Genomic DNA, 26,527 nt, shown 5'->3' on the forward strand with positions numbered 1-26,527 from the left:
TACTTAGTTGTTGCATTTTTGTCCATATTTCTACCAAATGGTTCCACGGTTTTTATGTTCTGATTGTACAGGCGGTCTGTCTATTCCCATGTTGCACTGTTTCATTTTGGGTCATCGATCTATCAGACTGACTCATTCCCTCTGGCTTTCTGAACAATAAATAAATAAATAGAAGCAGCATGAAGTGATAAAAAAAAGGACAAGCTGTAAAGAAATGTATGAGGATTACAATGCAAAATTCATTGGGAGCAATTGGTTAAATGAGTGCAGCTGTTTTATATGCAAATTCTATTGTTTGCATCAGTTGCTCTGACCTGCTGTATTCATGCTCGATACAGCTTGTTCTAATTCAAGTTCCAGTTTATATAGTGAAGCGACTAGATTAATGTGAGTCACCGAATGTGTCAGCAAACTGTAATATAATGTTATTTCAAACTAAAAACAGAATTGTGTTAAAAGATGTTGGAACACTGCCCTGGTCTCCATCTGGATGCACTTCTCATATCTGTCCACCAGCTGCTATATTCCAGTACTCCTGGGCAGCCGTTCTGCCTCGGGATCAGTTCCACATGTTCTGATCACAGATTCCAGCCAGTCTGCACTAATCCTGTTCAATCCTCTATGTTGTTATGCAAGAAAAGGGCTGTTCACAAATGCAATGCTTTGGTCCGTAACCAAGGCAAGGTTTCATCCTCTTAAATGCAAATTTAAAAAAAGAAAAATAAGTTTGATTATCGTTATGTAACATTAACTTGGAAGTAAACACCCCTTAGATATATCCTGTACTTCACTAGCCCTCTGCTTCCTTTTGTATCACAAGGCTGTAGCAGCCAAAGGCAGTGGTGCATTCAACCAATGTTAGAGCTACAGTTGCTGTCAATTCATTGGTGTGCAGAATAGGATTTAAGTGTAAACCAGTTAAGGAGAGGCTGGATTGGAGTTTGGTCTGCTAGAAAGTAAACCACTTTATTGTCAAAAGAAAATAAACAGATGATCAAAAACGCATACTGAGAAACAGCAAAGTACATTTGAAAGGTGTTTTTGTGTTTTGGTTTCACGTCCGTTTTGGGGAGTTTACATTTGTAGCTGGGGGTACATGACAAATGATTTGGGTATGGGTTATCACTCTGCTGCTGCCAGGCATCTGTCATTAGTATACAGGATTATTAATTTTGCTGACTTTTTTTTGCATCCCCTGCACTGTATGTGTCATTTTGATTTGATTTTAACAAACATTAAAAGCACATATTAAAACATTTCTCAATGACTATATGAAGAAAATTAAATCTGTACATTCTAGATATATTTGTTTAATAGCTTTGAACATCTGTATATGAGGATATTTCTGTAGGAAGCCATGTGTTTACATGCTGTGAGTGTCGCTATAACTCATATACAAATGCTCGCTATCCTTTAACTGTAGAATACAGTATGCAGGTTTAACACAGTGTAAATCAAACTGTAATTATTTCTATTCATACTTAATCTATTGGCATTTTCATTGAAAAGGCTGAACAATACAATAATGCTAAGTGGCTGAGTTACATGGCTGACTGTAGTGTTATTGTTTTATATTAAATTTGCTGTTGAAGGTAATTCAGAGTGCACCCTCACATATGATTTTTGAAGCAGGTATCGTCAACCAAAATTGAGGATAAATTACAGCAGAACATATCAGGAATGGCATTTGTGGAAATTGAGGAGCATGTTGCACTTGTCATACCTTTTGCTACATATTCTATTCCCTGCCCAACAAAATATTTGTAAATGCAAATGTTTATGGTGACATATTTAAGGTGGTATCTTCCAAGTTCAACCTGCTACACTATATTATACTATCATTATTTCATACAGAGAAAAATCTATTCCTTTATTATAATTTCTTTTGTGACAACCTGATGCGTGTTGTTTTATGATGTTAATACGTTTCTGACTCTCTGGAGGAGGTAATACACAGTACGATGTAGATCTGTATTGGCTAATAGGTTTTCATTCTGATAATTATATGCATAGCTTTGTGTAACCAATAGATAGCACTTTTCATTTTATTTCATGTTGACAGTAACACTAACTTTTCTTGACTGCCAATCCTGGAACTGCAGCGTCTTGTTAGGCTTCTGTGGGTTCATACTGAAAGAAGGAGATTCATTTGAATGCTAACACCTGTCAGCCAGTCTGCCAGACCTTGATTCTCTATTGATCTCTACAGGCAAATGTATGTGTTGGTAATTATGTTTGATAAGTAATCACCAAATGTTTCTGACCTTGCAGATTACATGTGAAAACCTTGGATTATTTATGGAATAAAAAATGATGCTCCTGCAATAAACTTAGTGGACTGTACAACTGATTTAAATGTTAGTGGATCTAAATACCTGCCTGTTTTTATAATATCTATTTTTAATATAGAAATAGACTGGTGACTCACATGCACAATTAGAAGTTTGACTTGCATAGACTACAGCATGGACCCTAAACATATACAATAATTAGTATTTCAGTATTTAGATGCTGTTTATATCAATTGGATAAGCCCTTTTCTAGCATCTAGTTACGTTTCCAAAAATACTTCAGTTATGTCATCAGCGTGACTGTACAGACTCTCCCTTTCCAACAGAGGCTAATCTACTCAGCAATCAAATAACTTTTGACACTTACAGTACTGTAATAAAGCTGTCATTAAAAAGCTGCAGCTTAGAAAACGATTGACCTGTTGCTATATATCAGGCTTTGCAAAAATCCCTACAGATGAAATTTCCAATTCTAGAGCCAGTCCAGACATTCAGATGTATTATTAATGTTGAAGTAGAATCTTTTTTAAACATTGGGAACAGATGTATATGTTAATATTAATGACGAGCTGTACTTAGGGAATTTCCAGCACTGAAAATAGTTTGGAGCTGCTCCATTACAAGAAGGGAGACTTGTTTAATTGGGGTACTTATTTTCCAAAACTATAAATATAAAAGGTCCCTTTTATCTTCCATGGCATATATTAGCTGAAACTGGGCTGCTGTGTTCAATATGCTAGCAATAAAACTTAAAAACTTATAAGTTCCTATTTTTTTTTTAAAGTGAAATGTAGGACTGTTCATTAAGAAAGGAGACATTCTGCAAATATTAGGTTGTCCAAAGTTGTTCTAGGCCTTCCACCCCCAGTTGGTGTTCTGTGCAATGGGACATACAAATAAATTGGGTCAAATTGGCAAACATTTAACATCACATGTCTCTTATTCCTATTTTATGTGATGTAGTAGCATAATTAGTTACCTTGAGACTGAAAAATCCCATGGACATTTAATTAATTATTCCAAAAATAATTTGAAAGCACTTTTCAAATATATAAGGCTCTAACGGTGTGTACTTTTAGTTCTGAACATTGTGGCTTTGGTAGTTAACTCTAAAATCACAAATCTATCCAAAAAAAAAAAAATGTTGATGACGCTGAGCCCATTAATTGCTGGATTCACAAAACCTAATCCTTTGAAAACTACCAGATTTGTAATTTTCTTCAAACAATGTGAGTTTGTCTGGGTTTAAAATGTTTTGAGTACTCGGTGTCTTGATACATTTCAAGACATACTGTACAGTTTTGGCTGACATTATGCATACACTAAATAGTGAAGTTCAGAAACTTTTGTAACATGGCCTTCTAAATTTAGATGTTTCTGAAATGTTTTTAATACTTTTTTTGACATTGCTTAACACCTGTAACACCAGGACTTTGTCCATATATATACATTTTAAATATTATGAAGAGCTGTAGTTGAAACCTACATATGTTAATAGTTTTAGCCATGGTCTTGAAGCTGGGTGGGTGGGAGAATAGCAGTTCATGTTTCAAAAGGCCATTTTTGTTTATTGATATGTTCATTCTGATTAATGATAAATGGTTTTATTTTGTTTAGTATAGCTGCCGTACCTATCAGAATAGAATCATCTCCATAGACATGTAACCGTCTGTATCTGTAACCAGGATGGCTTGCAGTGGTGACATCAGACCAGAAATACTCAGGAAGTAGCGAGTGAAACTGAGGCACAGGGATGCTCAGTGTTTTATTAAATAATAATAAACAAAAGATTTAAACAAAAACAGCACACCAAAACAGGACACGGCACTTGAGGCCAAAATAAACAGACAAACAAAACGCATTCACCCTCTGTTGGTGGACGGGGACCCAGCAGGCATTCACCCTCTGCTGGTGTAGGTGATGGAGGCAGAGGCAGCTCCTGCTGCTCTGCTCCTGCCGGTGGAGGTGGCGGAGGCAGAGGCAGCTCCTGCTGCTCTGCTCCTGCAGGTGGAGGTGGCGGAGGTGGGAGCGGCGTGTAGTCTACCCTTGTTACGGGGGACTGGTGTGGCTCTCCCTCACTTGCAGGGGAGTGGTGCGGCTCTCCCTCTGGCAGGGTTTCTCCTACCAACGCTGGACACTCCTGCTCTGGGCAGTCCTCATCCTCATGCCCATAGGCAATGCACAGGGTGCACCACCTTGGTTCCTTCTGCTACCTCCTCACCTTTCCCCCTCTCTGCCTCCTTCTCCTCGCCTTCTTCTCCTGGGTCGGTTCCTCCTCTCCCTCTTGGTAGGGACAGCGCACCACCGGTTGCCCAAACTCCCCACAGGCAAGGCACAGCCTCCAGGAGGTCCTCCAGTTCCTGGCGGCCATCTGTCCAGCTCCAGGCTTCCATTTCTTTATTATTATTGTTTTAATATTTTTTTCCTCTAAACACAAAAAAACACTCCAAAAAAAAATGTTCACCCGCCTTATTCCTGGTCTGACCCTTTGAGGCGCTGTCGTCCCGTTTCTGACACCATATGTGACTAGGATGCCTTGCAGTGGTAACGTCAGACCAGAAATACTCAGGAAGTAGCGAGTGAAACTGAGGCACAGGGACGCTCAGTGTTTTATTAAATAATAATAAACAAAAGATTTAAACAAAAACAGCACACTAAAACAGGACACAGCACTTGAGGCCAAAATAAACAGACAAACAAATCAAATTATCACTAAACGAAACAGAAATTATATCAACAGACGAACAGACAAACACGGTGAGTGAAATCACGTATTTACTTTTACATGTGTTTTTAATTCTGTCCTCTCCACACCCGTTCTCTACTCAACGAACACACAACCCAGAGTGAGTGAAAACATGCTGCTTTTATGCAGCTGTACCAAGCCTCGATTGCTAATCAGTCATTCAATTGGAGCCTCGGTACAACTGCACGTGAATTAATAAAGTGCAATTCACCGTGCTTACATATTATTACATTTTACCTGCACGTGAAGTGCTGTGCAATCCTCGTGCCTAAATACAAACATACATGTTAAATAACAGACAAATTTATAACCCGTGTACCAATGACTATACACCAACATTAACACACAACATGCAACACTGAAATACATACAGGGACGGGGCAACGTTGCCACAGTGTCTGTTAACATTCTTCCTCAAGCCAGCTCATCCTATTACTCACCTGTAACACTGTAATTGTGTTTTTCATACAGCAAAAAAAAATAAAAATAGAAAGGATGCTTGTATTAAGGAAGAATGCAGGCTCTTTGGGGGAATCCTTATGCTGCCTATTACTGTATTCCTAGAAAAGGTATTAATTATTTTTCTTATTAATTATCTTCCACCCACGATAAGCTTGTTCATACAAAGTACAATTTCAGAGGTGTATTTACGTGTCTGTAAATTGCTTGCTTCTGAGTGTTGTTATCCTCAACTTGTATTATTTGTGAATGGTGACCCAACGAATCAGCTCTCAACAACATTTATTTTCATATCGTTATTTATAGCAATGCAACAGAAATTGAGAAAAAAATATCTTGCCTTATTCAGGAGAAACAGAAAACAGCAGTCTTCACTTCATTCTTCCCTGTTCTAACACAGCAGTTTTAATCAGTCCTGTATTTATACAGTTCTTGTTTACATCTTTTGTAAACACTTTTCTGTTGTGCTTAATAGTTCATGGAAGCACGTGTCATTGGTCAATAGGTTGTGAAATCACTGGTCACTCCATTTGTGTGTTTGTCTGCTGCATGTGCAAAAGGTCACGAACAGGACATCTGTCTGAGGCTTCCATCCACAACCAACATTTGTTTTACAATTAAACAGTTAAAATGATTACATTACTATATTTTGTGGTCTAAGCATTCACACCAAACATGGTCATGCAGTTACACTCATTTGGAACCTTCACTTACATCGGGTAACAGTGTTTGAGCTGAAAGCATCATTAAACAACTGCCCTTTGGAGAGATCTATTTAATAGACTTGATCAATGGAGCTAGGGGCTAATGTTTGACACCCTTAATGTAAAAGTGGTTTTAAACTAAAACAGAAGTCAGAGCACCATCTGTTCATGCGTTCGATTTGCAGCAAATGGCACCACTGAGGAGGAACGATTCTCCTGCATGTGATGACAGAAATCTTTTATGAGAAGCACTCATCATACTGCACTTGAGTTGAATTGACAGTCCAATGGAGAATAGCCTTGCAGTATCTACCCACTCTGGACTTCATTAGTGTGTTTTCCACATTGAACTCCGTCATGCCATTAGAGGATAAACACCTCTTGACCATTTTTTTTTAGATTTCATTTAGTGCCGCAGCTTCTACCAGTTACCTTCCAATATCAAAGAAAAATCAAAAGCTCTTTAGTTACCTCTTTATATCCTGAACAGACATGAAGTGTAACAAGCTCTACTGGTATGTGAGTGTGCTATGTTGCCATCAGTGAGTTTTGAACTGCACCAATTAGGATCATATGTCTATTATAGATTTTATTTGAGAGGTTAGTTGCAAACTTGTGTATTGTATATTACAGTATCAATTCAGACATTTGCTTATTACATAATTATGAATTTGTGGTAAAAAAAAAAAAAATTCTCTGTGTATTTATTATGTTCACTGATCTGTGTGTAAAAAAAGAACTGCATTACAAACAGGTACATATTTCCTGCTATGGTTATAAATAATTATATGCTACACATGTAAGGTCACCTCCAGTAGGTGACAATTACTGTACATGAAGCCCTTGCTTTCATATATGCATTACCTAGGTGTTTTGGATCACAGTTTAAATATTGTGGGTTATATATATATATATTATATATATATATATATATATATATATATATATATATATATAACAGAATCCTTACCTTATGTGAAAGTTTGGTAGTTGGAATACAACATTCCCACAGCCCTCAAACCTAGAGAACCAGCGGGTGTAAGTTTGAATTAACACTCTCTCACCTTCCCCACTGTGAACTCACTTCTATATTAACCTTTGCAGACCTCCTTTCTAAGATCACATTGCACAATGACTAATGTCATGATGGTGCTTCTTCGGTTTGCCACAGCTTGAAAGAGACTTAAGAGAACCGCTTTAAGATGAGAGCAAAATGCAAGTGTGTTCTAGCCAAATAGAAGTGCAAGCATTTGTACTGCACCAAACAACTTTTAAAAAGAAAATAGAAACAGAAAGAAAATAGGAGTGAACGGATACAGTATTTGACTTGATTTAATGTTCCACAAAAGCCAGATTCAAGGAGCTTCTATAATAAAATATACACAGCTGCACAAAGACAAACAGAATATAGGTTGTCATTCAGGGGCTGCGGAGCCTGGAGGGGCCAGAGAGGCCATGCCCCCACACACCCCCCCCCCCCCCCACTTTTTGACAAAAGAACATGTCCACAGCTCATTCAGCGGCAGACAGACAGGCAGGCCTTCAGTGTGCAGAGCCTTTGCTTTTGCTGTGAGATAACGTTTTTTTTTTCAGCGCGAGAAATAGGCTACTTTTAAAATGGGAAGTATAAAGAGAACTTGGATAATTAAATGGAAACACTTTAGAAGGCGATAATATTGCGGCTGAGGTAATGTAAATCTTTAATTTCACCACCACCAAAAAATTTAATAAAACAAGGCAACATATTAAATGTATTTCCACAGCAAAGCAAAAAACACTGACAACTTTAAATGCAGTGGCTTTGATAAGCAAACACAAAGATAAACATGTTTATAGCAAAGAATGAGCGCAGTTGAGCCCACTTTGGGTTTGATAGCGAATGTTTCTACAGTGATCATATCACTTGTCATCTTGTAACAATGTAGAAGACTGTTGAAACATGTGTTACCACTTCACGTAAGCAGTAAATAACTGTATAACTTAAAAGATAGCTAGCCTTTAGGTAGGCTATTAACGTTAAACAAATACTTTGTAGACAGCTGTTTAATATTATTTATCAATGGAATTGCTGTACATAGTTTTTTCTTTTGTTTGTTTACAAAATAAACATGTAATTTGTTATGAAATAAATTAAGCAAGGTATGTGGAATATGAGTCACTACCCACATTCAGATAACAAGCTCATTATTAGTAGTGGTAGTGGTAGTGGTAGTCATAATAATGTTGCCCATAGTAGGGGGAAAAAAAGGGTATGGCTGTTTTTTACGTTGTAAAAGCAGCCGTTAACTGAATTTTTGCAGCTTTAACCAAAATAAACATTGCTCCACAGTGAGCTAAGTGAGAGCTTGCTTCTGAGCCAATTGTATATTTGAAGCTGCATCCCAGCCTTTATGTTTAAACTGCAAGTTTGACTTCTGGATGAAGGAGATTGCACCCTATAAAATAATAATACATTACTGAGAACATGAATTGTATTTTGCAAGACAAATCTTTTGCTGTTGTGCAAGTGGGTCTCCTATCTATTACACAAACAACTGTGACCTATAAAACTAATTTTGCATCAGGTGTCTGTAACAAAGAAACAGTTATGGTGCACTCAAAAGAGTTAAATTCAAAATCAGCTCCCACTGTGATAGTGACTGTGTGGATACTATGTATTGCTTTACAATATCACAGATATTAACTTTCTTTCTTTCTTTCTTTCTTTCTTTCTTTCTTTCTTTCTTTCTTTCTTGCTTTCTTTCTTTCTCTTGAAAACACAAGAACATTATTCACTTTTTTGAATATGTTGAATTAATAAATGACTTACAGAAGTTTGACTCTACAGTGTTATACATTTGTAAATGGTGATGCATGTGATATTAAAAAAAAAATGCTGATTTTTTAAATTTTTTTAAACTTTTTTAGCTGTTTATTATTGGTCATTTTACTGAATAGTTTTTTTCTTCTTTTAAGTCACGGAGGCTGGATAAATGATGATTAGTTTTTAAATGAACTGTTCATATTTAACCTCACACTGTTCCCTATTGCAGTAGATAAGAGTTGAGTGGATAAGATGTTACTTGAATAATGTGCTGGTGCATTGTGTGTTTTGAGCTTCTGTTTTCTGTTGTATTCTGGTGTGGTTTTCAAGTGTTCTGCTTGTGAGCTAATTTTGCACTAGTCTGCTTTTCAGAGTTTTGCTCAAAAATACTATTTCCAAAAGCCTTTTTTTTTTTTTTAAGCTCAGAGCAATCACTTGCTCCACTGTTCCCTTTGCTCCTTTGCATCTCATAATCTCCTGTTACTGAGATTATTAGTATTAGTATTATTTAGTAGATATTATACAGCATGTATGGTCATTTTAATACCCGTACTAGTTGTACAGCAAAGGAGGGAACTGAAGACTGCACTTTTGTGATGTGTGACATAAACTTTAAAGTGAGCAGACAAGAGGGAGCAAAATGTACTCTTATATGACACTTTTATGAAATACCGCCTTTAGTCTGAGCTTTTCAAAAATGAATTAAATATGTGTAGGAAACTAGAAAGACAGCGGGAACCAGCAGATCTCTGAACATAGTCAATCAAAAAAAATCACCAGATGAAAAGTGGTGTACTGCAGTGGATTGTAATCACATATTTGAATAATGTCTAGTTTTAGCACATAAACAAGTAGGGTACAATGTTTCATTTACATGTTACTTAGTTTCCAGTATCAATTTCAGCAAAACTAGATTTTCCAACATGCAATTAAAAACAAAAAGGGTCAGAGGCATGATATTTCAAGTTCAAGATTGTGCATTTCAATCTGCATCAGCAGCAATCAGTAAGAGTTGTGACTGCACTTAGCCACGTGATCTTTAACCACGATGTTATTTCAATTAATAAAAACATTCCTATTAGACTTACTGTAGCCTTTTACTAAGGGTGTTAATAGTTTGGTTTAGAGTTAACGAAATGTTAAACATTCATTGTTGTGTTTTAACATTTAAGCAGTATCATAAAAATGGGTTATCTGAGGAGTTATCAACAATGCAAATATGTTAATGTTTAAACTTTAGTACATTAAACAGAATCTAAAACCCCTATCCTGTACACTCACTTCTGTTAATCCTGTTTATTTGACCCCTGGCATGTGTCATTGTGGCAAAGTGGTTAACAGTGTGCAGGTGCAGGCGAAACAGACAGACAACGGTAATCCAGGTGCAATGGTGTTTGTCAAAAAACACACAGTAAATAATAACAACGATAAGCAATACAGCGGTGTGTATTGCTTTACTGTAATCCGCGGGTTGGTCCCAAAATAATAATAGTCCTGTTCTTTTACACCCACATGAAACACAAACACAAGTCCATAGTGTGTGCTCTAGTGCTTGTAGTGTAAATAAAGTTTATTTCGTGAACAAGGTGAAGTGTTGTCCAGGTTTAGTGCTGGCCTTTGGCGACAGCTCCAGATCATATTTCAGCCGTCTAAATAATAACAAACAGTATTTTCGGATGGGACAATAAACAAACAAAACACTCACAATAACAACACAGATTTCTCTTTCCGGTTCACGTTTAACCATTACAAAGGGAACAGATCACATTGCTCCATCTCCTTTTGTACCATCTATCATGACCCCTTGGTTAACGAGTGCAACCACTCCTCCAATCTGAGGCTGCCACTTCAGTCTAACCCTGGGAATGAATTATCTGACCGTCCAGTACAGGGTACTCTGTTCCCTTTACACAGCGCCCTCACAGGTCGGGAGGGAGATGTATCACCAAGAATAACTATCTCTGTCACAATCATTTACACATACTGCTACCAATGGAATGGAATAGATGGGAAACTGATCAATGTACATTTTGTTATGGGTCTAAAACAGTTAATTCAGCTCTTAGCAGGACAGAATTGTTGTTGCTGTTTATACATACAGTGCAAAATAAAAAAAAAAAAAAATGGTGGATTACTATGGCATGGGCTGAGAAAGCTAACTGTTTTTTAAATGATGTTTTGTAAATTGCCAAATATTGTATTACAGTGCATTATTAATTTACAGTGCAGCTACAATGTAATGTAATGACTGGTATACAGTATTTTCACATATCTGAGGTACTCTTGAACCAATTCAATGAGATATGACCGGTTCAACTGCATAGTATCTTGATTCATTTTTTGGAGATGTACTGTAGGGTGAATAATCAGTCTGGGGTCAGCAGTGCTATCCATCCCATTCCTAAAGTGATCTAACTTGGGAAAAGGGTGCAAATTCGAGTCAAACTGAGCTGAACACAACAACCCCATTCATTGAGGTTTTAAGGAGGAGCACAAGAATATTTCTTCTGGCTGATCCTGCAAAACTGCAGTGCCATGCTCATTAATAGCATTTTGTACAGTTTGAACTTTTTGTTGTGTAAATGTTCAAAAAATGCAAAGTGTTCATCACATTATTTTTGCAGTGATAATAATCAGGGCACTGAACTCAGAGTAGCACTCAGTCTAGTGTTATCGAAATAAATAGGTCTAAAGAGTACTAATCATGTAGAGCAGCCAACAAATCAGAGCAGAGTGTGATTCTTTACTGTCTGCAAAGTTCTTACTTTTGTTCTGGTCTCTTGATAATACTGTTCCTGACCTATACTCATTTTCCAGTTCTTACTGCTGTCTGTAAAATTAAAATTGACTTCATCTTTTGTGGGCGATCCTGCTACATAGGATTTGAATGTTCAAAATATCTGAGTATTGACTATTGACTATTGAAATGTGTAGCTGGTAAATACATTGTAAGTAAAAATAGAAAGACTGAGTATGAGGTAATGTGCAATCTTCCCTTCAACTCAAAACAAGATAAATTGACAAATATAAAACTGTTTATTTTCTAATGATTTTCAAACTGGTACAGTAATTGGTTACTTATGTTTTCTTATGTTATGTTCTTAAGTTTTCAAAAAAGGATTTATGACATAGAATAATTTTTTTCTTTGTTTTCATTATCATTTGACATACAATACTACAACTTCCCTTCAAAAGGAAATCTTAATCTGTCTGAGTGCAAAATGACATTTTAACAGACCACAGCTGATCGATACTGTGTTGGCAAAAAGCTAAAGGCGCTGCTGTAAGACTGACTAGTCTACTCCATTGAGGTCGGAGCAAAGTTCCCCAGGGATACAAACTGGGGAAGTAGTGGTAAGAAAGATTGGCATTAAAATACAGTACCTCTAAGCTAAATGTAAATGGAAGATGTCCAATATTTAATACATTGAAATCATTATTATATTATAACTATTACAAAACCCAGTCATCATGACTATTATTTAAGCTGTTTTATATAGCATGCATACATCACCACATCCTGAGTCTGTTGTGGGTTATCCTTTATGGAAGAAATATATATGTTTAATATATGGTAGAAAAGTATGATTCTTATACTTTTCATATATAGAAATTGGCCCTTTTATATATTTAAAATATATTTGTCTGTAATCCATATATTTATTTTATATGGATTACAGACTAATGAAAATATATGGTGTACCATATATTTTCAATATATAAAATAAATATATGGATTATAGACTAAAATATATTTAAAATGTATCCCATATTTTTTAAATATATATAAAAGGGGCCAATTTCTATATATGAAAAACATAAGGATAGTACTTTTCTACCATATATTAAAAATATATTTTTTCCATAAGGGATATCCCATGTGCTTGGTTGAAAAGCATTGACTTGAAAATCCCTTTTATCCTTCTACTAAGCCCGTAAGGAAATCCTAATTGATTGTTTAGGTCCGTACCAATCAAATTTACCACAGAGCTCCTGGAACGTTGTGCACAGCTAATTTAGATAACTTTTACCTTTTAAAATTAAAATAAATCACCCAGAGAAAACAACTCCTTTGTTCCCTCTACATGGATAAAATGATTGCAATAAAAGATGTACTTGCTAGTGGTAATAATTCTGCTAATTACACATTGTCGTTCATAAAAATCTACAAAAGTAAAGATTGGCAGTCAAGGGAATAAAATGACACATTTGTCAGACAGTTAGGGTGGGTGTTTTTTTTTTTTTTTCATTTTATCCAGAACAAATCAAATTACAAGTGCTTAATGACTTTTGTAATTTATTCATATCCCTGGGAAATTGCACATTTTTTTTTTATTTTCACACAGACATATTCTTTCCTGCCTGCAAGGGTTAAAAGTGTCTTTGGACTTACAGATTTTTTTAATGGCTTCTGACCAACTACAAGATGAACACTGAGTTAAAGTAATGTTCCTCAAAAAATGAACTATAATTTTAGACCTTGTGTATAAGGCATACCCAGTGTAGTATTGATAGATTATATAATAATCACCTCAGCAGAAATACTCTGGTACACTACTGTATATAGAATACAATAAGCTAATAATACTGGTTAAAAAACTATGGTAACCATAGAGACAAGTCGATCATGTTTGTTGCATTGAAGTCCTTTATTCTTACGAAGTACTAAGTGCATTTACATTGTCATGGTTACCCAGGAGATAATAGTTAACCACATAATGGAATAGATACTGCAACCATAGAAGTGCCACAAGGCCAGATAATTAAAAAATAAAAAATATATATATATATATATATATATATATATATATATATATATATATATATATATATATATATATATATATATATATGACCTTTGACCTTTCGGAAGCCTTTGATAGTTGACTATACACTATTGATTCAAAAACTGTAGGAGACGGGTATAAATTATAAAGTTGCTGGTTAGTTTCATAATCAAAACTTTTGACTGAAAATCAGAATTTATACAAATAAAGGTGTCCCTCAGGTTCCATTCTTGGACACATTTTGTGTACAATTTTGTCAGTAATTGTAAGTTTTACAGGTAACATTTAACACCAGCATAACCTGATTAACATAAAGCTTGGATTGAACTGATAAAAAACTAAATTGATGGTATTTTCTAAATCTAAAACACCTGAAACAGAAAACTGTATAAGTCTTTTAAATGCCTGGGTTTTTGGCTTGATGATCCCCTGAGCTTCAAAACACACACTGACTCTCTTGCCAGAAAGTTTAAAGTTCAGTTGGGTTACTATTTTAGATTAAAATCTTGCTTCTCTTTACAACAAAGAACAAGTTGTAAAGAGAAACATTATGGGGACATAATCTATCATGCTGATCATTAATTGATTGTGCTTCTGCACTCTTTTAGAAAGAAGCACTAGTAAGTATTTGTCAACTGTCTTTTTTCCTTTCCTCTCATACTCAGCCTTGGAAATCACAATATGTTCATATACATGATGTGTCTGAGCTGACACTTGAACAGATGTTGTAAGACTGTCTATCACAAAGTAAATTGGATCACATGGACAAGCTTGTAAAAACACACAGCTTGAATTATCATGAACTGCTTCATGCTGTGGGAATCATTAAGTATGGGTGATTTTACAGTTTCATTACCAGGAGTTTTATTCTGAACACCCAGTACTGACTGGTGTCATTTTTGACCCGATCTCTCATTTGAACCTCATATTAGAAAAATAACTAAAGTGTCTTTTTTCATTCAAGAAATATCACTAAACTAAGACACTGTCTTTCCATGGAAGATGCAGAGACTGATGCATGCTTTCATAACATCCAGACTGGATTATTGCAATGCCCTGTTTTTCTAGATATTTGTTATCCCGACTGCAGCTTGTGCAAAACGCTGCTGCCAGGGTTTTAACAAGAAGTAGAAGACATGAGCACATTGGCAGCTATACATTGGCTTCCTGTAAGGTTTAGGATCGATTTTAAGGTCATGCTTATTACTTACAAAGCATGAAATGGTTTGGCTCCTTCATGTTTAAGTGCTTACTGTCCCTAAGGTTTAAAAACAACACAGGTGGTACAGCATTTGGCTTTAGGACCCCCAAATTATGGAATTGGCTGCTTCAGTGAGGGAGGCACCAACTGTTGCAGTTTTTAAAACTTACTAGACAATTTATTGTTAAGGGTGCATGTCAAATAAGGATTGATTGATTGATTGATTGACTACATGAGCTAGAGACCTTGCATTGGCAATTCATAGGTATTGCTTCGAGATCAATAGTTGTTTAAAATTAAAGGTGTGAAACAGCCTCATTATATAAATAGAAAAGTATATATTTCAGAATATATGTCTCTAGTTGATTATTGCTAGAATACCACTCAAAAACAGCTTGAGACATAAATTATAGTGGTGATAATATTTTTTACCCATATTTTATTGTATTTTTATTTGTTAAAGTAGACAAACATGTGTTTTTCCCCATAAGTTGTTTCTCCAACTAATTGTAAAAAGATGTTTAAGTGAGGTTTATGCCAGCAAGTGTTTTTTTTTTTTTTTTTTTTGTATTTTCATGTTCCTGCTTTTTAAAGTTTGAATTCTGTTATTGGTGTGAACCTTGTTGCTTTGGAGTGTCGTTTTAGTTCAAGTGCATTTTTCTACAGTACTGTGCTTGCACTGAGAGCAGAAAAATGGCTGCACAAGGGTTTATTTCTTGCAATAAAGCTTTATGTTACTATGGTAACCTAAAATATAAAGAAATAATACTATAATTATTTTAGCTTGCAACACCAATATGTGTAAAACTGTTTTGTTGTATTGTTAATCATACACAGTATTATAGCTACAGTATATTGTAAAATTTTTTGTTGGATGTTAACATACTACATACTACATATAATATATATATCTTATATATATATATATATATATATATATATATATATATATATATATATATATATATATATATATATATAATTTTAATATATAATTAAAATTTTATTATATTAGCCTATTTAAAAATTTATTTCAGTGACCGTGTCTTCCTTTTTACATTTAGCAAGAGTAAGTCTGCAGTTACATATCTTAATATCCCACGGACACATTCATTTAAAGTGCCTGGTTCAATAATGATGTGAGTGCTTGGTGGTATCCATGACAACAGCCAAGCTGTAGAAGCAGATCTGTTAAAAAAAAAAAAAAATGTTCCAATGTTCTATTTTTTTCACTATTTCGTACCTTTCTGTGTTATAGAAAAAAAGTATATAATGTCCTTGGTATCTGTTTTTGGTTTTGATGAAAAAAATTATTCTCCCTGAATTTTCTAAGATTTCTTTATGTGCTTCAGCTCAGAAGAACGTTCATTTTCATAACTTGAAAATAAGTATGGCTTTTTATATCTTAATGCTGGAGGGTGTAAATGTATGCATTGAGTGAGCTTTTAATGAGTTTTGCACAGCGTATGTGTATATGTTTTGGATGCTAATTGTAATCCATGCAGAGAATTCCAAGTTTTTGTTACGGGCTGAGGTGCTATTATAGTACTTATCCATATATTTTACCAGTAATATAAAATGTTATCTTTCACTAATATTACGTCTTTTAAACTTCTGGTTGTCTTTTTTTTAATTTTTTTATTACAAACACTGCAAATGTCATCCTGTTTTGGAATTCCCAATACTAGCATCCAGATAATTATTCATCGAAGACCACGACAACAAAAACACAACAAAGACTATAGACCGGCATGGCACTGGGGTCCTCAATGTTCATTTAGCCAACTTTGTATTCTGTATAAAAACAAACAAGACGTGACTGAACATGAGTCAGGAATTGTGAGAGGTATCCTTGGGAGTGTGGGCTGCTATTTAATTTCAACAGCACCACCTACCGGAGAGGAGAATGAACTGCTGCCTCCAGGAAAATCCATGCAAAGCATGTTTGGCCCGCATTGTCAAGGGTGTCGCAGTATAAATCTTTTACCACACCCCACCACGGAAATGACAGTGATTCATTTGTGATATTTTACTGTGTTTTAAAATATAAAAACTATTCATTTTAAATATTAATTTGTCATGGAATCCATATATTATAAAAGTGCATTACTGTAGGTTATAATTGCATCTCATGGTTTGCTGTGTAGGTTTATGATGTCACCAGAACCCTTTAAAAAAATAACAATGGAAGGGAAGAGAGATGGAAAGAATGTCTTCCAATCTAACACAAATATATGAATGTGTGTGTTCATTTATATTATCAGTAACTTTGCTGGAAGGTTTTTCAAAGCTTCTATTGGAACCAGCTTCCCTGAAGTGCACCTTGTACATGTCATCCAGTACAATGTTGAACAGTATTTACCCTGTGAAATTTTCAACCAAGCAAATCTACTAAGAGGTACAAGGCCTATTACACAATATGTTTGGGTTAATAAAGCTTTTTTTAAAACAATTTCTGGGTGATTTGGAGAATAATGTAATCTTCACAAATGTTAACCAGAACATGTTTTGAAATCTTTGCTCCAAGATGTTCAGCAGTAGTAGTTACAGAAATCTGCTGAAATAATTGGAACACATCTTTAAAAAGAAAAAACATATCTAGACCTAGCTGAAACTGATTTACAGATTCCTGGTGAGTGACGCAAGAGATTATTTCAAAGCAACTTGTCAATGATGTTCAATTTCTCTCTCCAACAGTGCTGAGTATCGGTGAAGGTGGATTCTGGGAAGGAACGGTCAAGGGCAGAACAGGCTGGTTCCCTGCAGAATGTGTGGAGGAGGTTCAGATGAGACAGTATGACCCACGACAAGGTAAAGAAAAGGTTCCCTTTCTCTAAATTGGCAATTTCTGCTTGGTTAAACATATCACACGGTTTACCTATTTTATTTTCACTAAATGTATTTCCTCTTTTATACTCTACAATTCTGAAAAAAATGAGGAGACACAATCTAAATATTTGGAGACAAGAATTCATGTGAAATTGTGTCAACCAAAGGGTAATAAGCCATTGAATCAATCATATTAGAAAGAGAACTACTGCTCAATGTGTTTTTTTGAGAAAGAATTGAGGGATATGGGGAAAAGAAATGGAAATTATCTAAAATAAATTGGGTTTCTAATGGCTTTTCCCTGTTGTATAAAAGTTAAATGTTCCTGTGCAGTTTAATATTGTCACATCACTGTGCCGTTCAGGTGGTAAGTACATATCAAAGTTGGTCTTTTTACACAACCCTTCTATAAAATGAAAAGACTGCTGCTTCTTTATTTTTTCAATATATATTTAAGGATATGTGTTATTCACACAAGCTAGCTACGACTATGTATCTCAAGCCAACAGTTAAAGAAATTGCCTTTGAAGTTTTACAGTGTCCCAGTTTTACAGTTGGCAAAGTGACACGGGCAGATAAGCAAGTATGATGAATTTCCCCTTTTAGTTCTTCCAGCCAACTCCCGGCTCAAATACTGACAATGAGTAAGGATTACATAAGCCCAGAGCCGGCCAACTAAATTTCCTATTTAAATGCATTGTGAGATTGTCACTGAGACAGATGAAATGCTTCACAGTTTGGGACAGAAATGAAGAGTCACGCCCCCTCTCCTAAGATTTGGCTCTCTGGTCCAATTGTAAGCTATGCTTCACATGTTTCTTGCCAGGTATTAAAACCTGGGTTGTAGCAGTCAAATAGTTCAATCATCTGCATTCCAATGCAGCACAATGGATATGATGTAAATATATGAGCATGTGGCCCTTCTGTAAATATAAATGACAACAGCTGGGTTTGTGTTCCTTGCTGGGGGGGTGGGGGGGGGGACAACTTTTCTCTTGTGTGGCTGAATGTTGGACCCTGATATATCCCTTGCCAGTGAAGTTGGGCTTTGCCTAGCAAGGAAAGAAATCTACAGCAAACGTCTCTACGTCAATTTCTTTCAGCAGTGCGCCGAACGAGCAAGTTAGGGTTGTACAAGTTGAAATGGCTGGGGCATGCTAAATTTAGAAAGGGGGGTTAAAAGAATTTCACTGAGATGAATGATTATTTTCCTGTGGACCTGTGTTTAATTACAATATAGACTGTGGCAGTGGTTTCGCTGAAAATGTATTTAATAAAAAATCTATATTCAACAAAAGAAAATCTAAAATGGAAAACAAATGGCTGGCCCCAAGCAATAGCATCAACTTTTTTTGTGTGTGATTAATAAACCTTTCTAATATAAATTACTGTGTTGCAAGTCAGAGTGATGGATGGCCCCCTCACTTTACCTTCTGAAATAGGAATTGTTTTGTGATGAAGTCTTTTGTCTGAAGTTAAAGAGACAAGCTGTAGAAAAGACTGTGCTGCATGGAGTGTTGTATCACAGGCATTCCATTTAGGTATATCCATGAGCCTCTTTGAACAATGTGCTGGCTTTTTGTTTGCATTATTGTAATGCTATTCACTAAAGAGAGTATAAAACCATTGCAAAGTTTTAGCTTGTCAAGAAGAACAAATCAGAATATTAGGTTGTTTTGCATTCTCTTGTTAGCTGTAATACATGTATCATTTCAATCACACTGTTTATTATATACTCGCTGTTTTAAAATATATATTTTTCAGAGTAAAATAGGTTTAAAACGCATTGCATGGCAATACGACACCAATACTGCATCTCCAACCAAGCCCCACCCCTTGTTCGCTGTACTTTTCACATACCTCTTTATAGATGCGCATACTGATAAATCCTCTGATCACTTGTTTTATCACCAAACTCCTTAATAATGCAATTCGAGTCATTATTTTATTACTATAACATCTCAAAAAGCTCTGCAAATGTATGTGATATTCTCTGAGCACTGGATGCAGAATAAGCTATCTCCTTTGTTTATGTGCGTGTTATCTCTATGGCGCATGGGGCTATGAGATGAGCCTTTTTTCAGCTTCATTCGGCTCCTATCGGTCTCAATCGGCCATTGAATGGTTTTCTCGGCTTTTTCTGAAGGGAAAAAGACTAGTGACTTGTGCTATATGTCTTTTTGATGATGTCGGATAAGGTTTGACATTAGACTGGAAAGGGAAAGTCGTAATGTCAGACCTTGTCCTACACAGGACCGCAAATGTTTAAGGTTACAATTCCCTTTACACTATCTAAATATATGTTTAACTGGCTGTTATTAAAAGATTATTGTACATTAGCCTTTGCACATCGCTTGAGAAATTCCTACTTTGTCACGTTTTTCCCATGGTTTGTTTTTTTTCTGCTGATTTGCATATAGTTGTCATGGCCAACTGATGAATTCCACAAGCCAACTCCAAGTAATCGACTAATTTAACAGGTCTAATTTCTGATATATTTTTCAAGCGGCTTGTTTTTTAAAATGTTTGTTTCAGTTCTAAGAATAATGGTTCGATACCTATGTTGTGACTCTGTCTATTCCTCACAAATTGTATTTATTTATTTTTTGCCGACAGTGGAGGTGTCCTTGAGAAAATGTCATCTACGTATTTCAAACACAGTACAGTCGTTCAGGAATACAGTGCATTAAATGTCTACTTGTGTGCTCAGAAGAATGGCTGTGGTCATAGGAGTTGATTTGACCAACCTGCAATATGTCCCATCAGGATAAACCACAGCATTTTTAAGACCATTGTACAGCACTGGGAAATCAACTTTGATTACATCAACCATTTACGGTAGCAGTAATTATAAATAAGTGGTCGAGTAAAAGCAGATGGATCAGTTCTTTATGTTGGGTATCTTCAAAATCTCTCTGTGTTCTATTACTAACTGTAAACATTTTAATGTTCAAAAAGACTCAAAATAGATAACTGCCTGCTTTGGATTGACAGTAAGATGAAGATATGAACCATATGTATCAAGAGACATGAAAACCATTACAAAAGTTGGCACTATTGCTTAAATGTTAGTCTGCTTGAGAGAAGAGTCCCAGTGTTGAATAGCAGATTCGGCCTTGTATCTGTCAATAGAAACTGCGGGGGACTCCTTCCTTAACTATTGCATTAAAGATAAGAAAGACCATAGGACAGTGTAACAAAGTGCCCGCCCCTGTGTATATTATCTGTTATGTGTTGCGTGTGGTGTGTTTAAATGTTGGTGTATAGACATTGGTACACGGGATATAAACGGGTCTGTGTAACACGAGTGTTTAAAAATGTATATGTGTATTTAGGCACGAGGATTGCACAGCACTTCACGTGCAAGTAAAATGTAGTAATATGTGAGCACGGGGAATTGCACTTTATTAATTCACGTGCTGGGATTCAAGTGAATAATTAATTGGTAATTGAATCCCAGCACAATAGTATATATAGATGCACGTTGGCACATACTGGGGTTGGGTGTTCGGTGAGCGGAGAACGGGATTGGAGACGGAGGAAATAAGCAGTAGTAATAATAAGAGGAGAAAGTATCCGCTCACCGTGTTTGTCAGTGTCTGTCCGTGCACCGTTTTGTTAAGTTTAGTCTGTTTTTGTTTGTCTATTTATTTTGGCGTAGAGTGCCGTGTCCTGTGTTTTTCGTGTTTGTTAAACCTTTTATTTTGTATTAAACCGGCGCCAACAGGCGTCTTCATCATTTCATTTCATCCGTCCTGTGTTTTGTGTATTTCATTACTTTTCCTGGCTCTGACGCCGCCCACTTCGGCCGTCTCTGTGACACGTGGTGTCCTGCGTGGGATTTAACAGCGCCTCCAAGCGTCAGACCAGGAGAGGTTTTTTTTGTGGGGAGAAAAAAAAAAAAAAAAAGGGGCGTCTTTGGATTACAAAAAAAAAAAAAAAAAGAAAGAAATGGGGAGAAGCAGGAAAGAGGATAAAGAGGTGAGGGACAGGGAGGAGGAGTGCCGCCTAAGGGCCAGACATCCCCGGCGATGTAACCAGTCCTTGCCGGGGTGCCTCCTCTGCAACCAGGACCATCTCTTTGCCAATTGTCCCTTCCGCTGCCCCTACCAGGAGGGAGAGGAGGAACTGCCGCAGGAGAGGAAGGTGAGGAGGTGGCAGAGAAGGGGAAAGGGGAAGAGGAAGGCAGAGGTCCCACCGCTGTCTCCACAGCCGCACCAGTCTCCTGCAAGGGAGGAAGAGCCGCACCAGTCCCCTGCAAGTGAGGGAGAGCCGCACCAGTCCCCTGTATCAAGGGGAGACTACACACCGCTCCCACCTCCACCACCAGGAGACTACACGCCGCTCCTACCTCCATGGGCAGGAGCAGAGCAGCAGGAGCTGCCTCTGCCTCCGCCACCTCCACCGGCAGGCGCAGAGCAGCAGGAGCTGCCTCTGCCTCCGCCACCTCCACCGGCAGGCGCAGAGCAGCAGGAGCTGCCTCTGCCTCCGCCACCTCCACCGGCAGGGGGAGAGCAGCAGGAGCTGCCTCTGCCTCCGCCACCTCCACCGGCAGGGGCAGAGCAGCAGGAGCTGCCTCTGCCTCCGCCACCTCCACCGGCAGGGGGAGAGCAGCAGGAGCTGCCTCTGCCTCCGCCACCTCCACCGGCAGGGGGAGAGCAGCAGGAGCTGCCTCTGCCTCCGCCACCTCCACCGGCAGGAGCAGAGCAGCAGGAGCTGCCTCTGCCTCCGCCACCAGCAGAGGGTGAATGCCTGCTGGGTCCCTGTCCACCAGCAGAGGGTGAATGCCTGCTGGGTCCCTGTCCACCAGCAGAGGGTGAATGCCTGCTGGTATCACTTCCCCCACCAGCAGAGGGTGAATGCCTGCTGGTATCACTTCCCCCACCAGCAGAGGGTGAATGCCTGCTGGTATCACTTCCCCCACCAGCAGAGGGTGAATGCCTGCTGGTATCACTTCCCCCACCAGCAGAGGGTGAATGCCTGCTGGTATCACTTCCCCCACCATCACGAGGAGAGGAGCTGGAGCTTCCTCTGCCTCCACCTCCATCAGGGGGAGAGGAGCAGGAGCTGCCTCTCCCTGCACCACAAGGGCCAGGACTAGATGCTGGCGGTCCTCAGCAGCCCTTGCATAGGCTGCTGAGGGAAGCACGGGGAAGAACCTCCCGGCTGCAGTGGCCGAAAAGAGGGCCAACACCCGCACCCCAGCTTGTCCTGACTGCCAGCCTCGCTTCGCCCAAGGATGCCAGCCTCGCTTCGCCCAAGGATGCCAGCCTCGCTTCGCCCAAGGATGCCAGCCTCGCTTCGCCCAAGGATGCCCTCTTCGCATCGCATCGGGGGTTGCCCGCCGCTCTGCATCGCCTGGGGTTGCCCGCCGCTCTGCATCGCCTGGGGTTGCCCGCCGCTCTGCATCGCCTGGGGTTGCCCGCCGCTCTGCATCGCCTGGGGTTGCCCGCCGCTCTGCATCGCCTGGGGTTGCCCGCCGCTCTGCATCGCCTGGGGTTGCCCGCCGCTCTGCATCACAGCCGGAAGTACTGTGGCCGGAACCCCACGAAGGGGAGCTGCCGGCCACGAAGAAGGGGGAGGAGGTCTGGAGACCGCCAACCCCAGCAGCAGTTTCGCTGCCGGAGGAGGGGGAGGAGGTCTGGAGACCGCCAACCCCAGCAGCAGTTTCGCTGCCGGAGGAGGGGGAGGAGGTCTGGAGACCGCCAACCCCAGCAGCAGTTTCGCTGCCGGAGGAGGGGGAGGAGGTCTGGAGACCGCCAACCCCAGCAGCAGTTTCGCTGCCGGAGGAGGTCTGGAGACCGCCAACCCCAGCAGCAGTTTCGCTGCCGGAGGAGGGGGAGGAGGTCTGGAGACCGCCAACCCCAGCAGCAGTTTCGCTGCCGCCGGAGGGGGAGGAGGTCTGGAGACCGCCAACCCCAGCAGCAGTTTCGCTGCCGGAGGAGGGGGAGGAGGTCTGGAGACCGCCAACCCCAGCAGCAGTTTCGCTGCCGGAGGAGGGGGAGGAGGTCTGGAGACCGCCAACCCCAGCAGCAGTTTCGCTGCCGGAGGAGGGGGAGGAGGTCTGGAGACCGCCAACCCCAGCAGCAGTTTCGCTGCCGGAGGAGGGGGAGGAGGTCTGGAGACCGCCAACCCCAGCAGCAGTTTCTCCGCCGGAGATCGTGGGGGAGGTCCGGAGACCTGCTCCCTCTGCAGTTTCTTCCCTGCAGGAAGAACGGTGGTTGAAGCCCCACCAAGGGGAGCTGCCGGCGCCGAAGGAGGGGGAAGGTCAGGAGACCACACCCCAAGCAGCCTTTCCGCTGCTAGGACTACCCTGGCAGGAGAATGCTACCCTGCTGACAGCATTACGACCTGTGGGCCCCTGGAAGCCTCTGGTCCTGGCCAAGGACTTTGGGCGGGACTTTTGGGCTTTTAAGGGGGGAGGTGGCCATTGAGGCCATGTGTGCTTTGCACAGGAGGGGGTATATGTAACAAAGTGCCCGCCCCTGTGTATATTATCTGTTATGTGTTGCGTGTGGTGTGTTTAAATGTTGGTGTATAGACATTGGTACACGGGATATAAACGGGTCTGTGTAACACGAGTGTTTAAAAATGTATATGTGTATTTAGGCACGAGGATTGCACAGCACTTCACGTGCAAGTAAAATGTAATAATATGTGAGCACGGGGAATTGCACTTTATTAATTCACGTGCTGGGATTCAAGTGAATAATTAATTGGTAATTGAATCCCAGCACAATAGTATATATAGATGCACGTTGTCACATACTGGGGTTGGGTGTTCGGTGAGCGGAGAACGGGATTGGAGACGGAGGAAATAAGCAGTAGTAGTATAATAAGAGGAGAAAGTATCCGCTCACCGTGTTTGTCAGTGTCTGTCCGTGCACCGTTTTGTTAAGTTTAGTCTGTTTTTGTTTGTCTATTTATTTTGGCGTAGAGTGCCGTGTCCTGTGTTTTTCGTGTTTGTTAAACCTTTTATTTTGTATTAAACCGGCGCCAACAGGAGTCTTCATCATTTCATTTCATCCGTCCTGTGTTTTGTGTATTTCATTACTTTTCCTGGTTCTGACGCCGCCCACTTCGGCCGTCTCTGTGACAGACAGGTAAAATAAAATAAGTGGATGTGATGGGCATGACAGGTATAAATAGCTTGCTTGCTTTCGTGTAAACATCAGATCAAGGAAGGGGTGTTAATTATTTAGGGCCAAAAAGACGTGATGGCCATGGTGAAAGGAATGGTCCATGCAACAAGAAGACTGGAAGGAGATCATGTTACCCATATCATTTGCATTGTCTGTGTAACCACACTTGTAGTCTTTCATACCTTCCAAATATTATAACTTTACTGTGGCTGTCATTCCTTGCATACCCGTGCATGTTAATAGTAATATATACTGCATAGCTTTTTATAGCATTAGTATCAGCATTAATATTCAACCTGTGAAAAAAGGACAGATTGCTGTGACAGTAGGGTAGTAAACTATAGGTTGGCAGTTCGCTACACTTGCATCCGGACCAGAAGGTCAAAATTTCCTGTCCTTGGACTGGCTCCATCTACTAATACCAGGACTGTGCTGCCGGAGGCCCCTCTTTCACTTCAGATTTTAATACAAGAACAAGTATTTCTTAAAGTTTATCTCCTAAAGCCCTCTATTTGACTGTACGATTTTAAAGCTTTAGCTGCTTCCCTTGACAACCAAATCACTTTGGGAGGGGTGAGTAGGATGGCTTTGCATTTACCTAAAATACCACACTCCAGGGTGTTCAAATCAGTCCAATATCCGCAGGCCTAGGCTGTTTAATAGCACGGCTTCACACCATGCCAAACAACACCCCAAGGCATGTGGATATTGGTCCTTATTGTAGAGTCCCTGTTGCTCTCATAACTGTACTCATTTAGTTTGATCTGTACATGGTTGCAAGTGGGATATAGAAGGCAATTACTTATTTGCCGATGGAGAAAATTATGATTGGAAACAAAACCCCACTGGTGTCTAATGATCCTAACAATAGTTATTAAAATACATTTCAAAATCATTACATTCATAATGACAGTCAAACTATGTTTAAATTTGCTTATTCTTGTGTTTTTTGGAAAGATATGGCAAGCTGAATTTTGCTTATCTGACCTTGATTTGCATCTACATCATGTTTTAGAAGATTTTGTATCCCATAAAAGAGAGGGTTATTGTAATAGTATCCATTCCGAGAGACTGGAGAGGGGACATTTATTGCCAGTTTTACCCTATGCAGACTCCTTACTCAAAGTGCCCTTCATTTCACCCACAAAATACAGTCCCAACAGTCACACTTTGCTACTTAGCTGTATACAATAATTCTATAAACCCCCGTTAGATTGAAATATGTGGCTAAAATAAAAAAGCCATTTGTTAGAGGGGTCTTCAGTTGAGGGGCTGGCGCTACAGGTTCCAAAAAACATCAGACGGATCTTCTCTAACGTCCTGCAACACACGTCATATTTTTAAACACTCCTCCGAGTGCCCCATCCAACACTGGAGGTAACATAAACTAACATGTAATGACAGCTCTGTGATGGCAGCTTGTCACAGAAAGCAGTTGTTTAATGATTGCTGGGATTCTCCCAGGACCTTCAGAGCAGCAATTTCTAGGCTGGCAGGATAGCTGCTGGGGGAGATAGTTGGATGAGTTGATTTTTTTTGATGGATTAACAAATACATTTAACCTT

General features: G+C 39.0%; 1 protein-coding gene across 13 annotated transcripts in view; it reads left to right on the forward strand.

Moving 5' to 3' along the window:
- Window positions 1–26,527, forward strand: part of LOC121319929 (SH3 and multiple ankyrin repeat domains protein 3-like) — a 293,718-nt gene that overhangs the window by 168,728 nt on the left and 98,463 nt on the right. For all 13 annotated transcript variants that reach the window (XR_005950771.1, XR_005950770.1, XR_005950769.1 and 10 more), the window contains exon 14: window positions 17,689–17,802. Coding sequence is in view for 10 of the 13 variants with exons in the window: in XM_041257910.1 (XP_041113844.1) it covers window positions 17,689–17,802 (114 nt within the window). In the remaining 3 variants the exon portion in view is untranslated. The remainder of the gene's footprint in view (window positions 1–17,688; window positions 17,803–26,527) is intronic.

Source organism: Polyodon spathula, chromosome 8, assembly GCF_017654505.1.
Source record: "Polyodon spathula isolate WHYD16114869_AA chromosome 8, ASM1765450v1, whole genome shotgun sequence".
NCBI classification, from domain to species: Eukaryota; Metazoa; Chordata; class Actinopteri; order Acipenseriformes; family Polyodontidae; genus Polyodon; species Polyodon spathula.